Raw genomic sequence first — 14,559 nt, 5'->3', positions numbered from 1 at the left:
AAGTTGGTAGCTTGAAACTGGCCACGGTAGGAGTACTTATGCCACAGAAATTGGCAGCTACTAGTCACGGCATCTCCTCTCCCCAGAAGCCAGTCGTTATGTACCAGCAAACCAATTAAATGTCAAATCCTTCACTTCCATCCACAAAATAAGTGGCACAACTAATTGCAGGCAGTATAGGTACGATGTACAAAGCCTGAATTTTAGAATCAGATAGATCTGAGGAATAATGGTAAGAGGAATGCAACACTGTTGGCTGTCAAGATGAAGGGCCCACAAGCCAAGGAATGTGGGTAGATTTTAGAAGCAGAAAAGGGTGTGAGCCTTGAGAAAGGAATGCTCACACCTTGATTTTAGAACAAGAACATCTGTGTCAGACTTCTCGCCTACAGTACTGTAATATAATAAATCTGCTCTGTTTTATGCCATGAAATTGTGGTAATTTGTTATGGCAGCCGTAGAAAACTAATATAACACCTAATCCAAGATGGGCCACCCTATCTTTTCCCCAGGAATTTGGAATTGGGACTGAGAACAAGTGAATACAGAGGATAGGGAAAAATCCAGGATGTAGAACAATCTATAAATCAATGAACCCAGTTTCTTCAAAAAGTCAATTTCATGATGAAAAAAACAAGACATGGGGGCTGCTCTAGATTAACAAAGATTCAAGGGATATACCAACGGTATGCTTCTTGACTGGATACTGATTCATGATAACAAGCTACAAAAGGCACTCTAGGCCAGGTGCGGCGGCTCACGCCTGTAATCCCAGCACTTTGGGAGGCCAAGGCGGGTGAATCACTTGAGGTCAGGAGTTTGAGACCAGCATGACCAACATAGTGAAACCCTGTCTCTCCTAAAAATACAAAAATTAGCCTGGCATGGTGGTGCGTGCCTGTAGTCCCAGCTACTTGGGAGGCTGAGGCAGGAGAATCACCTGAACCTGGAAGGCGGAGGTTTCAGTGAGCTGAGGTTGCGCCACTGCACTCCAGCCTGGGTGACAGAGCAAAGGCACTCTAGGGACAAATAAGGAAATTGAATATGACTGCACATTAGATAATATTAGGAAATCAGTGCTGATTTTCTTTGTATAATAGTGGTATTTGGTTATGTGGGTAATGTCATTATTTTTAAGAAAGATATGTCATAAAGTATGCAGCTTACTTTCAAACAATTCAGCAAACACATATACAAATACATAAAGCCAGGCCGGGCGCGGTGACTCATGCCTGTAATCCCAGCACTTTGGGAGGCCGAAGTGGGCGGATCACCTGAGGTTGGGAGTTTGAGACCAGCCTGACCAACATGGAGAAACCCCGCCTCTACTAAAAATAAAAAATTAGCCAGGTGTGGTGGCGCATGCCTATAATCCCAGCTACCAGGGAGGCTGTGGCAGGAGAATCGCTTGAACCCAGGAGGCGGAGGTTGCAGGGAGCTGAGATCACGCCATTGCACTCCAGCCCGGGCAACAAGAGCCCCCCTCACACAAAAAAAGAAAAAAAAATACATAAAGCCAATACAACAAAATGGTGAATGATAGATCTAGAGGATGATACATATACATATATATGTAAAATATTTCAACTTCTATGTTTGAAAATTTTCCAATAAAAAAATGCAAAAACTTTAGTTTGGGGAGGGGTTAGAAAAAAATGCAAAAAATAAATAAAAGTCTCTGTTTACTAACTTCTGTTGAAAAGTACATCATTAACTAGGCACAGTGGCACTCGCCTATAGTCCCAGCTACTCAGGAGACTGAGGCAGGAGGATTGCTTGGGCACAGGAGTTCAAGGTTGCAATAAGCTATGATCGCACCACTGCACTCCAGCCTGGGTAACAGAGCAAGACCCTGCAACAACAACAACAACAAGAAACAAAAAACAAAAAAAACAGCTCTGGCACCATGGCTCATGCCTGTAATCCTAGCACTTTGGGAGGCCAAGGTGGGCTGATTGCTTGAGACCAGGAGTTTGAGACTAGCCTGGCCAACATGGTGAAATCCCATCTGTACTAAAAAAACAAAAATTAGCCAGGTGTGGTGGTGGGTACCTGTAATCCCAGCTACTCGGGAGGCTGAGGCACCAGAATCGCTTGAACCTGGGAGGTGGAAGTTGCAGTGAGCTGAAATTGTGCCACTGCACTCCAGCCTGGGCAATAGAGTGAGACTCTGTCTCAAAAAAATAAATAAAATAAAAAATAAATAAAAACAAAAAAAGGAAAAAAGAGAATATTCTTTTTAAAGTATATCATAAACAAAGTGAGATGACAAACTAAAGACTGGAAAAATATACTTGCTATGTACATAATCAACAAAGGATTACGATCCAAAATTTATTTTTTGTAATCCTACAAATCAAAAGAAAAATACAAATAACCCAATAGCAAAATGAGCAAAGGTAATTCAAAGGGAAAGTTCGAATTACCTATAAATTGTGAAAAGATTGTTTTTATTCATTTATATTTATATTTATATTTTTTGTAAAAAGGGGATTTCACTTTGTTGCCCAGGCTGGTTTCCAACTCTGGCTTCAAGTGATCCTTCTGCCTCAGCCTCCCAAAGTGCTGGGATTACAGGCATGAGCCTCCATGCCCCAGCCAAATTGTGAAACCATTCTTAACACTGCTAGAAATAATGGAAATGGAAATTAAAGTATTAACAAGGTACTATTTTGCACTTATCACTGGGAACTGGGAAACATGGTACAACCATGTTGAAGAGCAATTTGGCAACATTATATAAAGTTGAGGACGTGTGTACTTCACAATGGAGGAATTGTATGTACTTTATGTGTCCTCTTCAGAGAAACATACATGTACAAGGGGATAGCCATGAGGGTAATCATGGCAACATTGTGTGTAACAATGAATGGCTAAAAACAAGTGTCCATTAGTAGGGATTGAAGGGATCAATACATTATGGTACAGTCACAGGATTGAACATAGCACTAAGTCTGTGTGTGTCAATGTGGATAAAGCTGAAATGAATTTGAGTGGGGAAAAAAGAACTATGATGCTATTTATGGTATCATTTTTAAAAAGTGTGCCACATACTATATATTGTTTATGGATATATATACATGTGATAATATATAAAAATACAAATAGGGTGACACCAACGTCAGGAAAGTGGTTACTGGTAAAGAGAAATAAAGGGGCATGGGATGGTAAAGAGCTTTCCCTGCACCTGTAATGTTGTATTTCTTAAAAATTAGGTATCTATGGAAATATGGGGAAAGGTACTCTATAAATAAAATTAATACTTATTGAGTACAATTTACTATTGTCAGGCATTATCCAAAACACTATTCTAATATGTAAATCATTTAATCAGTCAATGTACGCAGTAGGTACTAATATTATCATCTCACTTTACAGAGGAGAAAATAAAGTCACAGCAAACCAAGCAACCTGCCTAGGGTCACATGACTAATAGGTGATGGGGATTTAAACCCAGGTAGTCCAGCTTCAGAGTTCACAAGCTTAACCTATGACTCTGTGTTGCTACCCTGCCTTGTTCTCTCTGGATCTCATAATAGCAGGAAGAGTGGGCACAGAACAGGACTCAGTGGCTCTGAGTGTGGCCTATGGCTTGCCCAGTGTCGGGGGCCGGTAGGCTACAGGACAGGGGTCCGGTCCCTCCTTTGTGCCATGCTGTGACTCCAAAAGGTACAGGATAACCACCATTTATCCAAGACCCCCTCCTATACCTGCATCTACCTTCCTCAAAACACCTGTCTGTTCAAGTTTCTGCTCTTCCCTCCCAGGACCCTTGCCCCTCCTCACCAGTTCCTTCTTCAGGAGCTGCCAGGCATAAGTTACCATGTATCTCCTCATGGTTCCTGGGAGGGCAAATGGCACAACTAGCCCCTTTGCCTTTCAAGGGGAGGACTACAAAATCTTCCCCAAGAATCCAATAATACTAGAAACAAATAGATTTCCTTAGTCACAAAGCAAGAGCTGCACTCCACTCCTCCCACCATACCATCAGCTACTGGAAGCCCTGCTCTGAGAATATCATTCTCAGAATCTCCTAAGGTCACAATGAAAGATTCTGGAGGCAGGGGGCACAGGGATTGGAATGTGGGAGTCTAACATTTATTGGATACTCACAGGCATTATCTAAGCTAATCCTCACAACCACCCAAACTTTTACCCAACTCCATACATAGGAGACTGGGGCTCAAAGTAGCTAAATGGCAGCCAGAGTCCTGGTGAGATAGGAGAATGCAGGACTTGTTTTCTGGTCACAACCCTGCTGACCAAAACAGGATCTAGGACCCCCTAGCTGTCCCCATCCCTCATTAGCGTAAGGCACTCCCACCAGTGCCATGACTGTTTACAAGTGTCTTGGCAATGACCAAGAAGTTGCCACCTCTTTCCTAGAAAGCTCTAAAAACTCACCCCTCAATTTGCATTAATCTGCCCCTTAATTTGCATGTGATTGAAAGTGGGTAGGAATGAGTACACTACACTTGATCTTAGCCAAAAGGCTGAGAAGGGATTAGAGGTGAGTATAAATACAGTTGCCAACATCCCATACAATGGATGCCGACTCTGGATTCACTGCTTATGAGTTAGCCCTGCTCCACAAGGAGAAGCACTATTCAATAAAAGATTGCTGTCTAACACCACCAGCTCACCCTTGAATTCCTTCCTTAGGCAAAGACAAAAACTCTTCTGAGCTAAGTCTCAATTTGGGGGCTCACCTGTCCTGCAAAGATAGGGTTGTTTTTTTTTTTTTTTTGAGACACTGCCTCACTTTGTTCCCAGGATGGAGTGCAGTGGCCTGATCTCAGCTCACTGCAACCTCTGCCTCCCAGGTTCAAGTGATTCTCCTGCCTCAGCCGCCCAAGTAGCTGGGATTACAGGCGTGTGCCACCATGCCCCAGCTGATTTTTGTATTTTTAGTAGAGACAGGGTTTCACCATGTTGCCCAGGCTGGTCTCAAGCTCCTGACCTCAAGTGATCCACCTGCCTCAGCCTCCCAAAGTGCTGGGATTACAGGCATAAATCACCACTCCCGGCCAGGGCCTTTTTTAAAAAAAAAAAAAGAAAGAAAGAAAGGAAAGCACTGTAGCTAAATTTCAGGTACACTTCCTCTTCATTCATAGCATCCAATTAACAGAAGCAAGGTCTGGTCCAGCCTGGCCAACATGGTAAGACCCCATCTCTACTAAAAATACAAAAAAATTAGCTGGCTGAGGTGGTGGGTGCCTGTAATCCCAGCTACTCAGGAGGCTGAAGTGGGAGAATCACTTGAACCCGGGAGGTAGAGGTTGCAGTGAGCCGAGATTGCGCCACTGCACTCCAGCTTGGGTGACAGAGAGATATTTCACCTGAAAAAATAAAAAGCAAGGTCTGGTATAAAGAAAGTGACTTTTGATTCCAAAGTTAGCTTAAGGGGAACAGTATAGGCTTCCTGCCTTAGAGTCTCTCTTTGCTTTTGGAGCAGAGAGTGGGGGCTTTTAAAGGGGACTTGGGGCCCGGGCTCGGTGGCTCACACCTGTAACACCAGCCCTTTAGGAGGCCGAGGCGGGCAAATCACAAGGTCAGGAGTTCGAGACCAGCCTGACCAACATGGTGAATCCCCCCGTCTTTACTAAAAATACAAAAATTAGCTGGGCGTAGTAGCATGCACCTGTAATCCCAGCTACTCAGGAGGCTGAGGCAAGAGAACCGCTTGAACCCAGGAGGCAGAGGTGGCAGTAAGCACCACTGCACTCCAGCCTGGATGACAGAGCGAGATTCTGTCTCAAAAAAAAAAAAAAAAAGCAGGGCGGGGAGGGGATTTGGCATAACTGGCACGCAGACTGGGGAATGAGCAGGTGGGAGTCTGCATGACTCACTTTGACTTTGATGCCTTAGCTACCACCTGGTCAGCTGACACCATCTTGGGCAGAACTAAGTTGTCAAGTGGCCTCGTCTGGAGATACTCTCCAGGTGGGGTAGAGTTTCCTGGCAGGCATACTTTTGTTTGTAAATTGACTATTGTCTCTCAAGGCAATCTGGTGGGAGAGGTTTCTACTCTGGAGCTTTTAAGTAAGCACACAGATACACTTGCCCTGTAGGAGTGTCTGGTGAAGGGAAAGTAAAAGGTTATAACTGCATTTCTAATCAGCTAAGTAGGAAGTGGGGAACAGAAGAAAAAGATGAAAAGAAAGAAGAGGAAAAAGTTGATTTAAAAAGATACCTCATTCTCTATCTCATAGAAAAATGGGTGTACTTGGTTACAGTGGGAGGCTTCTAGGCTGGGAGTAGGTTCATCCATCCAGCACCTTAGGCCAGGGACCACTCTGAGACTTACAACTTGGAGGCCCTGGAATGTGAGTGCAAAGTACTGCCCCATAAGTCTGGTTAAATCAGGACAATTAAAAAAACTCAGCAATACAGAAGCCCTCACCCAAATCAAGTATCAAATATTGAATGGAATTTGGTGACTAGAACTCAAATCTCTGGGGTCTTTCTAAAGGTACAGAAAAATATAGGCTCTAAAGCGGTTTTTTCCATTAAAGATGACAATTAAGTATCTCAATTTGCTCTTTCACCAGGATCCTCAGTAGAAAACTGTGATTTTTTTTTTTTTTTTTTTTAATTAGTTTTTGAGATGGCGTCTCGCTCTGTTGCCCAGGCAGGAGTGCAGTGGCGCGATCTCAGCTTACTGCAAGCTCTGCCTCCTGGGTTCACACCATCCTCCTGCCTCAGCCTCCCGAGTAGCTGGGACTACAGGCGCCTGCCACCACACCCAGCTAATTTTTTTTTGTATTTTTAGTAGAGACGGGGTTTCACCGTGTTAGCCAGGATGGTCTCGATCTCCCGACCTCGTGATCCACCTGCCTTGACCTCCCAAAGTGCTGGGATTACACGCGTGAGCCACTGCGCCCAGCCTGAAAACTCTTGATTTCCAGCATCACCTGCTCTGCCATTCCTATCCCGTGGGGTGTATCTGTCAACCCGCCTCCAACTGATAGGTAGACAGAAAGGCACTGAGTGCAGCAAAGACGGCTGGTCAACTGAGAAGAAAGACAAAGGCCACTCTTGGGGTGGGGCAGTAATCACACACAGAGGTGAGAAGGGACAGAAAAGAGGTAAAGAATTTAGAGAGAGAAAGAGGAGAAAGTTTTAGAAAAAGAGAGAGAGAGATGAGGTTTTTGCCTCCCCCACTGCAGACCTAGTTTTAAGGAAGGAAATATAAGAGGATCCCCTTCAAAAGTTTAGGGGGCTTCTGAAAGAAACAACTGGGCCTGGAGAAGGCAAGAGAGATGGTAGGAGATGGCTATAGGCAGGAGGGGTGTCCCATCAGTCCTCTGAACTGCCTGAGGATCCAAGAGTGACAAGGAAAGTATCCAGGCTCACAAGAGGCCTCAGATGATGCCAGTTAAGACCTGATGAGACTCCGAAAATGGTTACTGCCAACCTCACCTCTTGCCAGCTGTGGTTGTACAATTTCTCTAGGAATTAGATCAGCTTTGGGGAAGAAGAGGCAGGAAGTCTGGAGAGCTTTGAACGGGCCCAAGATGAATCAATAAGCCTGAAATTACATCCACTCAAAATTACTGGATTGGATCTCAATTTACCTGAAGACATCCTAAATTAAATTATCTGCAAGGAGGCAGGCTGGGGATTCAGAGTCAGGCATTAAAGTCAGTTCTAGAAATTAAGAAAGTTTCATTTATATTACAGTTCCTGATTTTATAACGAGCTATTACAGGGTAGAATGCCAAAAAGAGCACTGGTCCTATTCCTATGTGATCTTAGGGAAGTCACTTAACTACTTGGAGCCTTATTTTCATAATGTATAAAATGGAGTTCGATTCAATTCCACAAACAATTTATTTTCTTTTCTTTTCTTTTTTTTTTTTTTTTTTGAGACTGAATCTGGCTCTGTCACCCAGGCTGGAGTGCAGTGGCCAGATCTCAGCTCACTGCAAGCTCCGCCTCCCGGGTTTACGCCATTCTCCTGCCTCAGCCTCTGGAGTAGCTGGGACCACAGGCGCCCACCACCTCACCCGGCTAGTTTTTTGTATTTTTTAGTAGAGACGGGGTTTCACCGTGTTAGCCAGGATGGTCTCGATCTCCTGACCTAGTGATCCGCCCATCTCAGCCTCCCAAAGTGCTGGGATTACAGGCTTGAGCCACCGCGCCCGGCAAACAATTTATTTTCAAGATGAGAAGATTCGGTCAAGCACGGTGGCTCACACCTGTAATTCCAACACTTTGAGAGGCTGATGCGGGTGGATCGCCTGAGGTCATGAGTTCAAGGCCAGCCGGGCCAACATGGTGAAACCCCGTCTCTACTAAAATACAAAAACTAGCCCCGTGTAGGGGCATGCACCTATAATCCCAGCTACTCAGGAGGCTGAGGCGGGAGCATCATCTGAGCCTGGGAGGCGGAGGTTGCAGCGAGCCATTGCACTCAAGCCTAGGTGAGAGATTGCGCCATTGCACTCAAGCCTAGGTGAGAGATTGCGCCATTGCACTCAAGCCTAGGTGACAGAGTGAGAACTCCATCTCAAAAAAAAAAGAACAGAGCGGTGGCTCAAGCCTGTAATCCCAGCACTTTGGGAGGCGGCGGGTGGATCACGAGGTCGGGAGATGCGAGACTATCCTGGCTAACATGGGTGAGCCCGTCTCTACTAAAATACAAAAGCCAGCAGGGGCGAGGTGCGTGAGGGCACCTGTAGTCTCAGCTACTTGGGAGGCTGAGGCCAGGAAATAAATAGAGCCAGCAAGTGAGCTTGCAGTGAGCGAGATCACGCCCTGCACTCCAGCCCTGGGAACCTGAGTGAGACTCCGTCTCAAAAAAAAAAAAAAAGATTATAAAAGCTATAAAACAAATGTTTATAAAGCATATGAAGGTGAATAAGACATGGTTCCTGCTTACCAGGAGTTCACAATATGGCGGGGAAGTAAAATCCTCAGAGAAAGTCTTGCTATAATAAAGCTATGAAAGATCTATGAGGCCAGGAGCGGTGGCTCACGTCTGTAATCCAGAACTTTGGGAGACCAAAGCGGGAAGATCACAAGGTCAAGAGATTGAGACCAGCCTGGCCAACATGATGAAACCCTGTCTCTACTAAAAATACAAAAATTAGCTGGGCTTGGTAGTGGGCACCTCTAGTCCTAGCTACTTGGGAGGCTGAGGCAGGAGAGTTTCTTGAACCTGGGAGGCAGAGGTTGCAGTGAGCCGAGACTGTGGCACTGCACTCCAGCCTGGAGACAGAGTGAATCTCCATCTTTAAAAAAAAAAAAGAAAGAAAGATATATCAAGAGGTGGTCAGGCACGATGGCTCACGCCTGTAATCCCAGCACTTTGGGAAGCTGAGGCGGGTGGATCACGAGGTCAGGAGATCGAGACCATCCTGGCCAACATGGTGAAACCCCGTCTCTACAAAAATACAAACAAAAAAATTAGCCAGGCGTGGTGGTGGGTGCCTGTAGTCCCAGCCACTTGGGAGGCTGAGGCAGGAGAATTGCTTGAACCTGGGAGGCAGAGGTTGCAGTGAGCCAAGATTGAGCCACTGCATTCAAGCCTGGGTGACAGAGATAGACTCCGTAGTTGGGAGTTTGAGACCAACCTAACCAACATGGAGAACATCTCTACTAAAAATAAAAAATTAGCCGGGCATGGTGGTGCATGCCTATAGTCCCAGCTAGTCGGGAGGCTGAGGCAGGAGAATGGCTTGAATCCAGGAGGCGGAAGTTGCAGTGAGCCGAGATCACGCCATTGCACCCCAGCCTGGGCAACAAGAGCAAAACTCCATCTCAAAAAAAAAAAAAAGATACATGAAGAAAGGGCAGGGTCTGTTTGGGGAGCCTGAGACATAGCTAAAATGTGAGATGTTCGGGAGGTGTGGTTATGAGGAAGGAGGCTGGGCTGGCAGAGGCCACAAACGAGCTATGGCACGTGATGTGCCAAGTGAACTTGCAGACAGTTTTATTTGACCTGCATAGTGTTTTGGTTTAAATATTGTTTAAAATTAACTTGCTTGTCTTTAGTTGAGGTATTGGCTCTCTAATTCACTAAAGTCTTCACCTCACACAAGTCAGTCATCTGCCAGGCATGTTACCTGTTTGTAACCCCCAGTATAGGATCCACAGGGCCTCTTTCAGGTCGAAAATTCTCTATCTAGTGGTTGCAAAATGGCAGTTCACACACCATAGCTAGCCTACTGACATGTTTCAATTGAGGTTTTTTTTTTTAGGAATTTGAATTAGCTTTTAAACTTAAATACTAGATTTTTATGAATAATCTTTTAGGAAAAAATAATTTACCAAAGTGACCCCAATAGAAACTATTTACATATTTATTTATTTATTTTTGAGACAGAGTCTCTCTCTGTTGCTAAGGCTGGAGTGCAGTGGCACGATCCTGGCTCACCACAACCTCTGCCTCCCGGGTTCAAGCGATTCTCCTGTGTCAGCCTCCTGAGTAGCTGGGATTATAGGCACCCACCATCGTGCCTGTCTAAGTTTTGTATTTTTAGTAAAGACAGGGTTTCACCATGTTGGCCAGGCTGGTCTCCAACTCCTGACCTCAAGTGATCCACCCACCTTGGCCTCCCGAGGTCAAGGGACATGAGCCACCGTGACCTACCGAAACCATTTAAGTAGACTAATTTTCTGATTTTCTTTCCTTTTTTTTTTTTTTTTTTTTTTAATACTTTGGAGACAAGGTCTCACTCTATCCCCTAGGCCAGAGTGCAGTGGCATGGTCACAGCTCACTGCAGCCTCTACCTCCCCAGACTCAGGTGATCCTCCCACCTCAGCCTCCCAAGTAGTTGGGACCACAGGTGTGCACCACCCATGACTAACTAATTTTTTAATTTGTAGAGATCTGGTCTCACTATGTTGCCCAGGTTGGTCTTGAACTCCTGGGCTCAAGCAGTCCTTCCACTTCAGCCTCTCAAAGTGCTGGGATTATAGGTGTGAGCCACCATGTCCAGCCTAAATAGACTAATTGTTGCAGAAGTAGAGAAGCTGTAAAAGAGGTCTCTCACCACCACCACCACCTAAAAAGAAAAAAGCACGAGGTCCTAAAGGTTTTATAGGCAACTCCAAATAATCTCAATGTTTCTTCAACTGTTCCAGAGCCTAAAAAGAAGGAAAACTACCAAATTATTGTAATGAAGTGAGAATACTGACACTGAAACCTAATAGAGGTTACACAAAAACAGAAAGCTACAGATTCATCTCATTTATAAATATTGTTTTTAAAATCTTAAAATATAAGCAAATAGAATTCAGTAGTACCTGTAAAAATAACACATCATTCCGGGAGTGCAAAGATGGTTAATTATAGAAACATAATTCATTATGTTAACACAGCTAAGGAGAATAATCATAGGCTCTTCCATAAATTTTTATTTTTTGACAGAGGTGCAAGAACATGTCACCCCTGTGGGCCAGTGGGGCTCCAATGTCCTGGGGACCCTTGTAAGACTGCAGGGAGCATGCCTCAGAAGTGTCCACTTGAGAGCTGCTCCTGGAGGCATTAACTTCCCAGCCTTTCTGGGTTGAGCACTCCAGGGGCCAGAGGGTGACGGGTGACGGTGCTGAGAGTTGCAAGCTATCACATCAGCCTGTGTGGCAATGAGGGGTGCTGAGAAGATCCAGAAGGTTAATGCCAGTAGAGAACGCTATGGCTGCAGGCCTCAGGGAGAGCTGGCAAAACTCGAAGTTCTCCAAAAAAGGGGGCTGCACCTTGAGGGCACAACTTACCACACCTTCAGTAGAACATTGGGATGGTGATGGACCGGCTGGCTCTGGGAGCCTCTCTGGTCCCACTGGCACCAAGGAGAAGTAGGGGAGTGGGGTGACCAGGGAAACACACAGATGTTCCATTTTTATAGCCCCGCAGCTGCCAAGCTCCAACTGATCGGAAGAGGAAAGGGCTAAACCAATTCACATACTCACACAAAACCCTGTCAGAAGGAGCTTCACTATGAAGCCAAGAGAATTCCTGCCAGCCTGGAATTCTACTCTAGTCCTTTCTCCACACACAATCCCACAAGTAGCTGGTTCAGAAGAACTCACTTCATCTAAAGGGGAGTTATAGTAAAAAAGAAATAGCACCAGACTTATACAAATATGTTACCGAAAAAAGCAGGAGAGGGAGGCAGGAAACAGGAAAAACAAACAGCAGATGAAAGACAATCACCAAAAAAAAAAAAGAAAAAAGAAAAAGAAAGAAAAAAAAGCTAACACGAAACAGATGATAATCATGAACAAAGAAGTCAAAGGGCTTAATGAATTTTAAAACAAGAGATCAAAGCAAAGATGTAATCGTTCAAAGAAAAGACGCTCAAGACAGCCAGAGAAGACACTGGCAGAACTCAGGAAAGAAGGGATTTTAAAAATAACCATCTCAGAAGGGAAGGTCATTCCAGAAACATCAAAAAGCTAGCCTTGCTGAGAACAGAAGATAGGACTGCAAAAAGCAAATGACGGAGTTGGGAATGATTTAAAAAGAGCCAAGAGGCCGGGCATGGTGGCCCATGTCTGTAATCCCAGCATTTTGAGAGGCTGAGGCAGGTGGATCACCTGAGGTCAGGAGTTTGAGACAAGCCTGGCCAACATGGTGAAAATCCGTCTCTACTAAAAATACAAAAAATTAACCAGGTTTGGTGGCAGGCGCCTGTAATCCCACCTACTCGAGAAGCTGAGGCAAGAGAATAGCTTGAACCTGGCAGGCAGAGGTTGCAGTGAACCAAGATCATGCCACCACACTCCAGCTGGGTGACAGAGCAAGAGGAAAGAAAAAGGGGGTGGTGGTGACAGAGCAAGATGAAAGAAAAAGGGGAGGGGAGGGGAGGGGGACGGAGAGGAGGGGAAGAGAGGGGAGGGGGGAAGGGGAAGGGAGGGGAGGTAAGAGGAGAGGAGAGGAGAGGATAGGAGGGAAGAGGAGGGAAGAGGAGGGAAGAGAAGGGAAGAGAAGGGAAGAGAAGGGAGGAGAAGGGAAGAGAAGGGAAGAGAAAAGGCATATGACAGTATAGACAGAGAAAGTGAGAGGTAGGGCCAGGCACAGTGGCTCACACCTGTAATCCCAGCACTTTGGGTGGCTAAGGCAGGAGGATTGTTTGGGCCCAGCAGTTTGAGGCCAGCCGGGGCAACATAGCGAGACCCTGTATCTACAAAACAAACACACAAAAAAAACAATTAGTGAGGCATGGTGGCACGTGCCTGTCGTCCCAGCTACTCATGAAGCTGAGGCAGGACAGTTTGAACCCAGGAGTTTGAAGCTGCAGTGAGCTAGGATTGCAACACTGCACTGAATTTTCTGAATAACTAATGACATTGAGCCTGGGTGACAGACTCTGTCAAATGAAATACTAAGTGCTGGTGAGGATATAGAGCAACTACAACTCTCATTCATTGCTGGGCCTGGATTCTACCCTGGCTAGTACTTCTACTTTCTGAACTTTAGTTTGCCAATCTGTGAACTAAAGGGTTTGTCCTAAGGTTCTATGAATCAAACACATGTTTATAGAAACAAAGGTGGCAATATGTAGCAAAATATTTCAATCAGTCCTCTATTGGGATTATAGCTTAAGGAAGTACTGGTATCCCTTACCATCCAAACTCTTGCTATCAGAATGCTTCCTTTTCAAACTCAGAAACCAAATAGATTTGATAGTAATAGACACTTATAATTCGAAATCAGAAAAAGCTTTAAGCACTATATGATCATCATTATTTTAATGAAAAATCAGAAATACTCTTAAGTGTTCAGCAATAAAACAATATTATTTACAGTGCATCCAGACTAAGTTTCCTAAAACACAAATCTGATCACATCCCTCCCCTGCTTTAAGTCCTTCCATGGTTCCTACTGTCTATGTTAAACGTGGGTTTGAATCCCAATCTCGCCATGGACTGGCTGAACCTAGGAAAGTTAATTAATCTCTCTAGACCTTAATTTCTCATCTGTAAATAAAGTATCATACATACACAGATGTTCAAGAATGACTAACTGACACGGTTTGGCTGTATCCGAACCCAAATCTCATCTTGAATTGTAGCTCTCATAATTCCCACGCGTTGTGGGAAGGACCCAGTGGAAGATAACTCAGTCATGGGGGCAGTTCCCCCATACTGTTCTCATGGTAGTGAATAAGTCTCACAAGATCTGACGGTTTTATAAGGGGAAACCTCTTTCACTTTGTTCTCATTCTCTCTGCCTGCCGCCATCCATGTAAGATGTGACTTGCTCCTCCTTGTCTTCCGCCATGATTGTGAGGCCTCCCTAGCCATGTGGAGCTGTGAGTTCATTAAACCTCTTTCCTTTATAAATTACCCAGTCTTGGGTATGTCTTTATTAGCAGCGTGAGAACAGCTAATACAGGAATAATAATATCAATGCCTATGCCTTTTAAAAATACTACATACTAGAACTTACACATTCAAGGAAGTATTATGTCTTCATAACCATCGTTTTAAAAAAATTACTAAGTATATACTCTGTGCCAAACCCTGCACCAGTTCCCTTACATATATTTCTCCTCATCGACTATTCAGAGCCATCCTGTGTGGTAGTTACTATTTCCAGGCTCAGAAAG

The 14,559-nt window shown here is 44.7% G+C and overlaps 1 protein-coding gene across 5 annotated transcripts in view; it reads right to left on the bottom strand.

The window, feature by feature from the left end:
* CNBD2 (cyclic nucleotide binding domain containing 2) overlaps positions 1–14,559 on the bottom strand; it is a 76,676-nt gene that overhangs the window by 57,621 nt on the left and 4,496 nt on the right. The window contains exon 1 of one of the 5 annotated variants that reach the window (XM_021921100.2): positions 3,787–4,711. The exons of 2 other annotated variants lie outside the window; for them this stretch is intronic. In XM_021921100.2, the coding sequence (XP_021776792.1) occupies positions 3,787–3,837 (51 nt within the window). In that variant the 5' untranslated portion in view covers positions 3,838–4,711. Of the gene's footprint in view, positions 1–3,786; positions 4,712–14,559 lie in introns of those variants that run through there. 2 more of the 5 variants (XM_003904800.4, XM_009216205.4) reach the window with 2 other exon arrangements.

Source organism: Papio anubis, chromosome 16, assembly GCF_008728515.1.
Source record: "Papio anubis isolate 15944 chromosome 16, Panubis1.0, whole genome shotgun sequence".
Taxonomy (NCBI): domain Eukaryota; kingdom Metazoa; phylum Chordata; class Mammalia; order Primates; family Cercopithecidae; genus Papio; species Papio anubis.
This window is presented reverse-complemented; position numbering and strand designations above follow the sequence as displayed.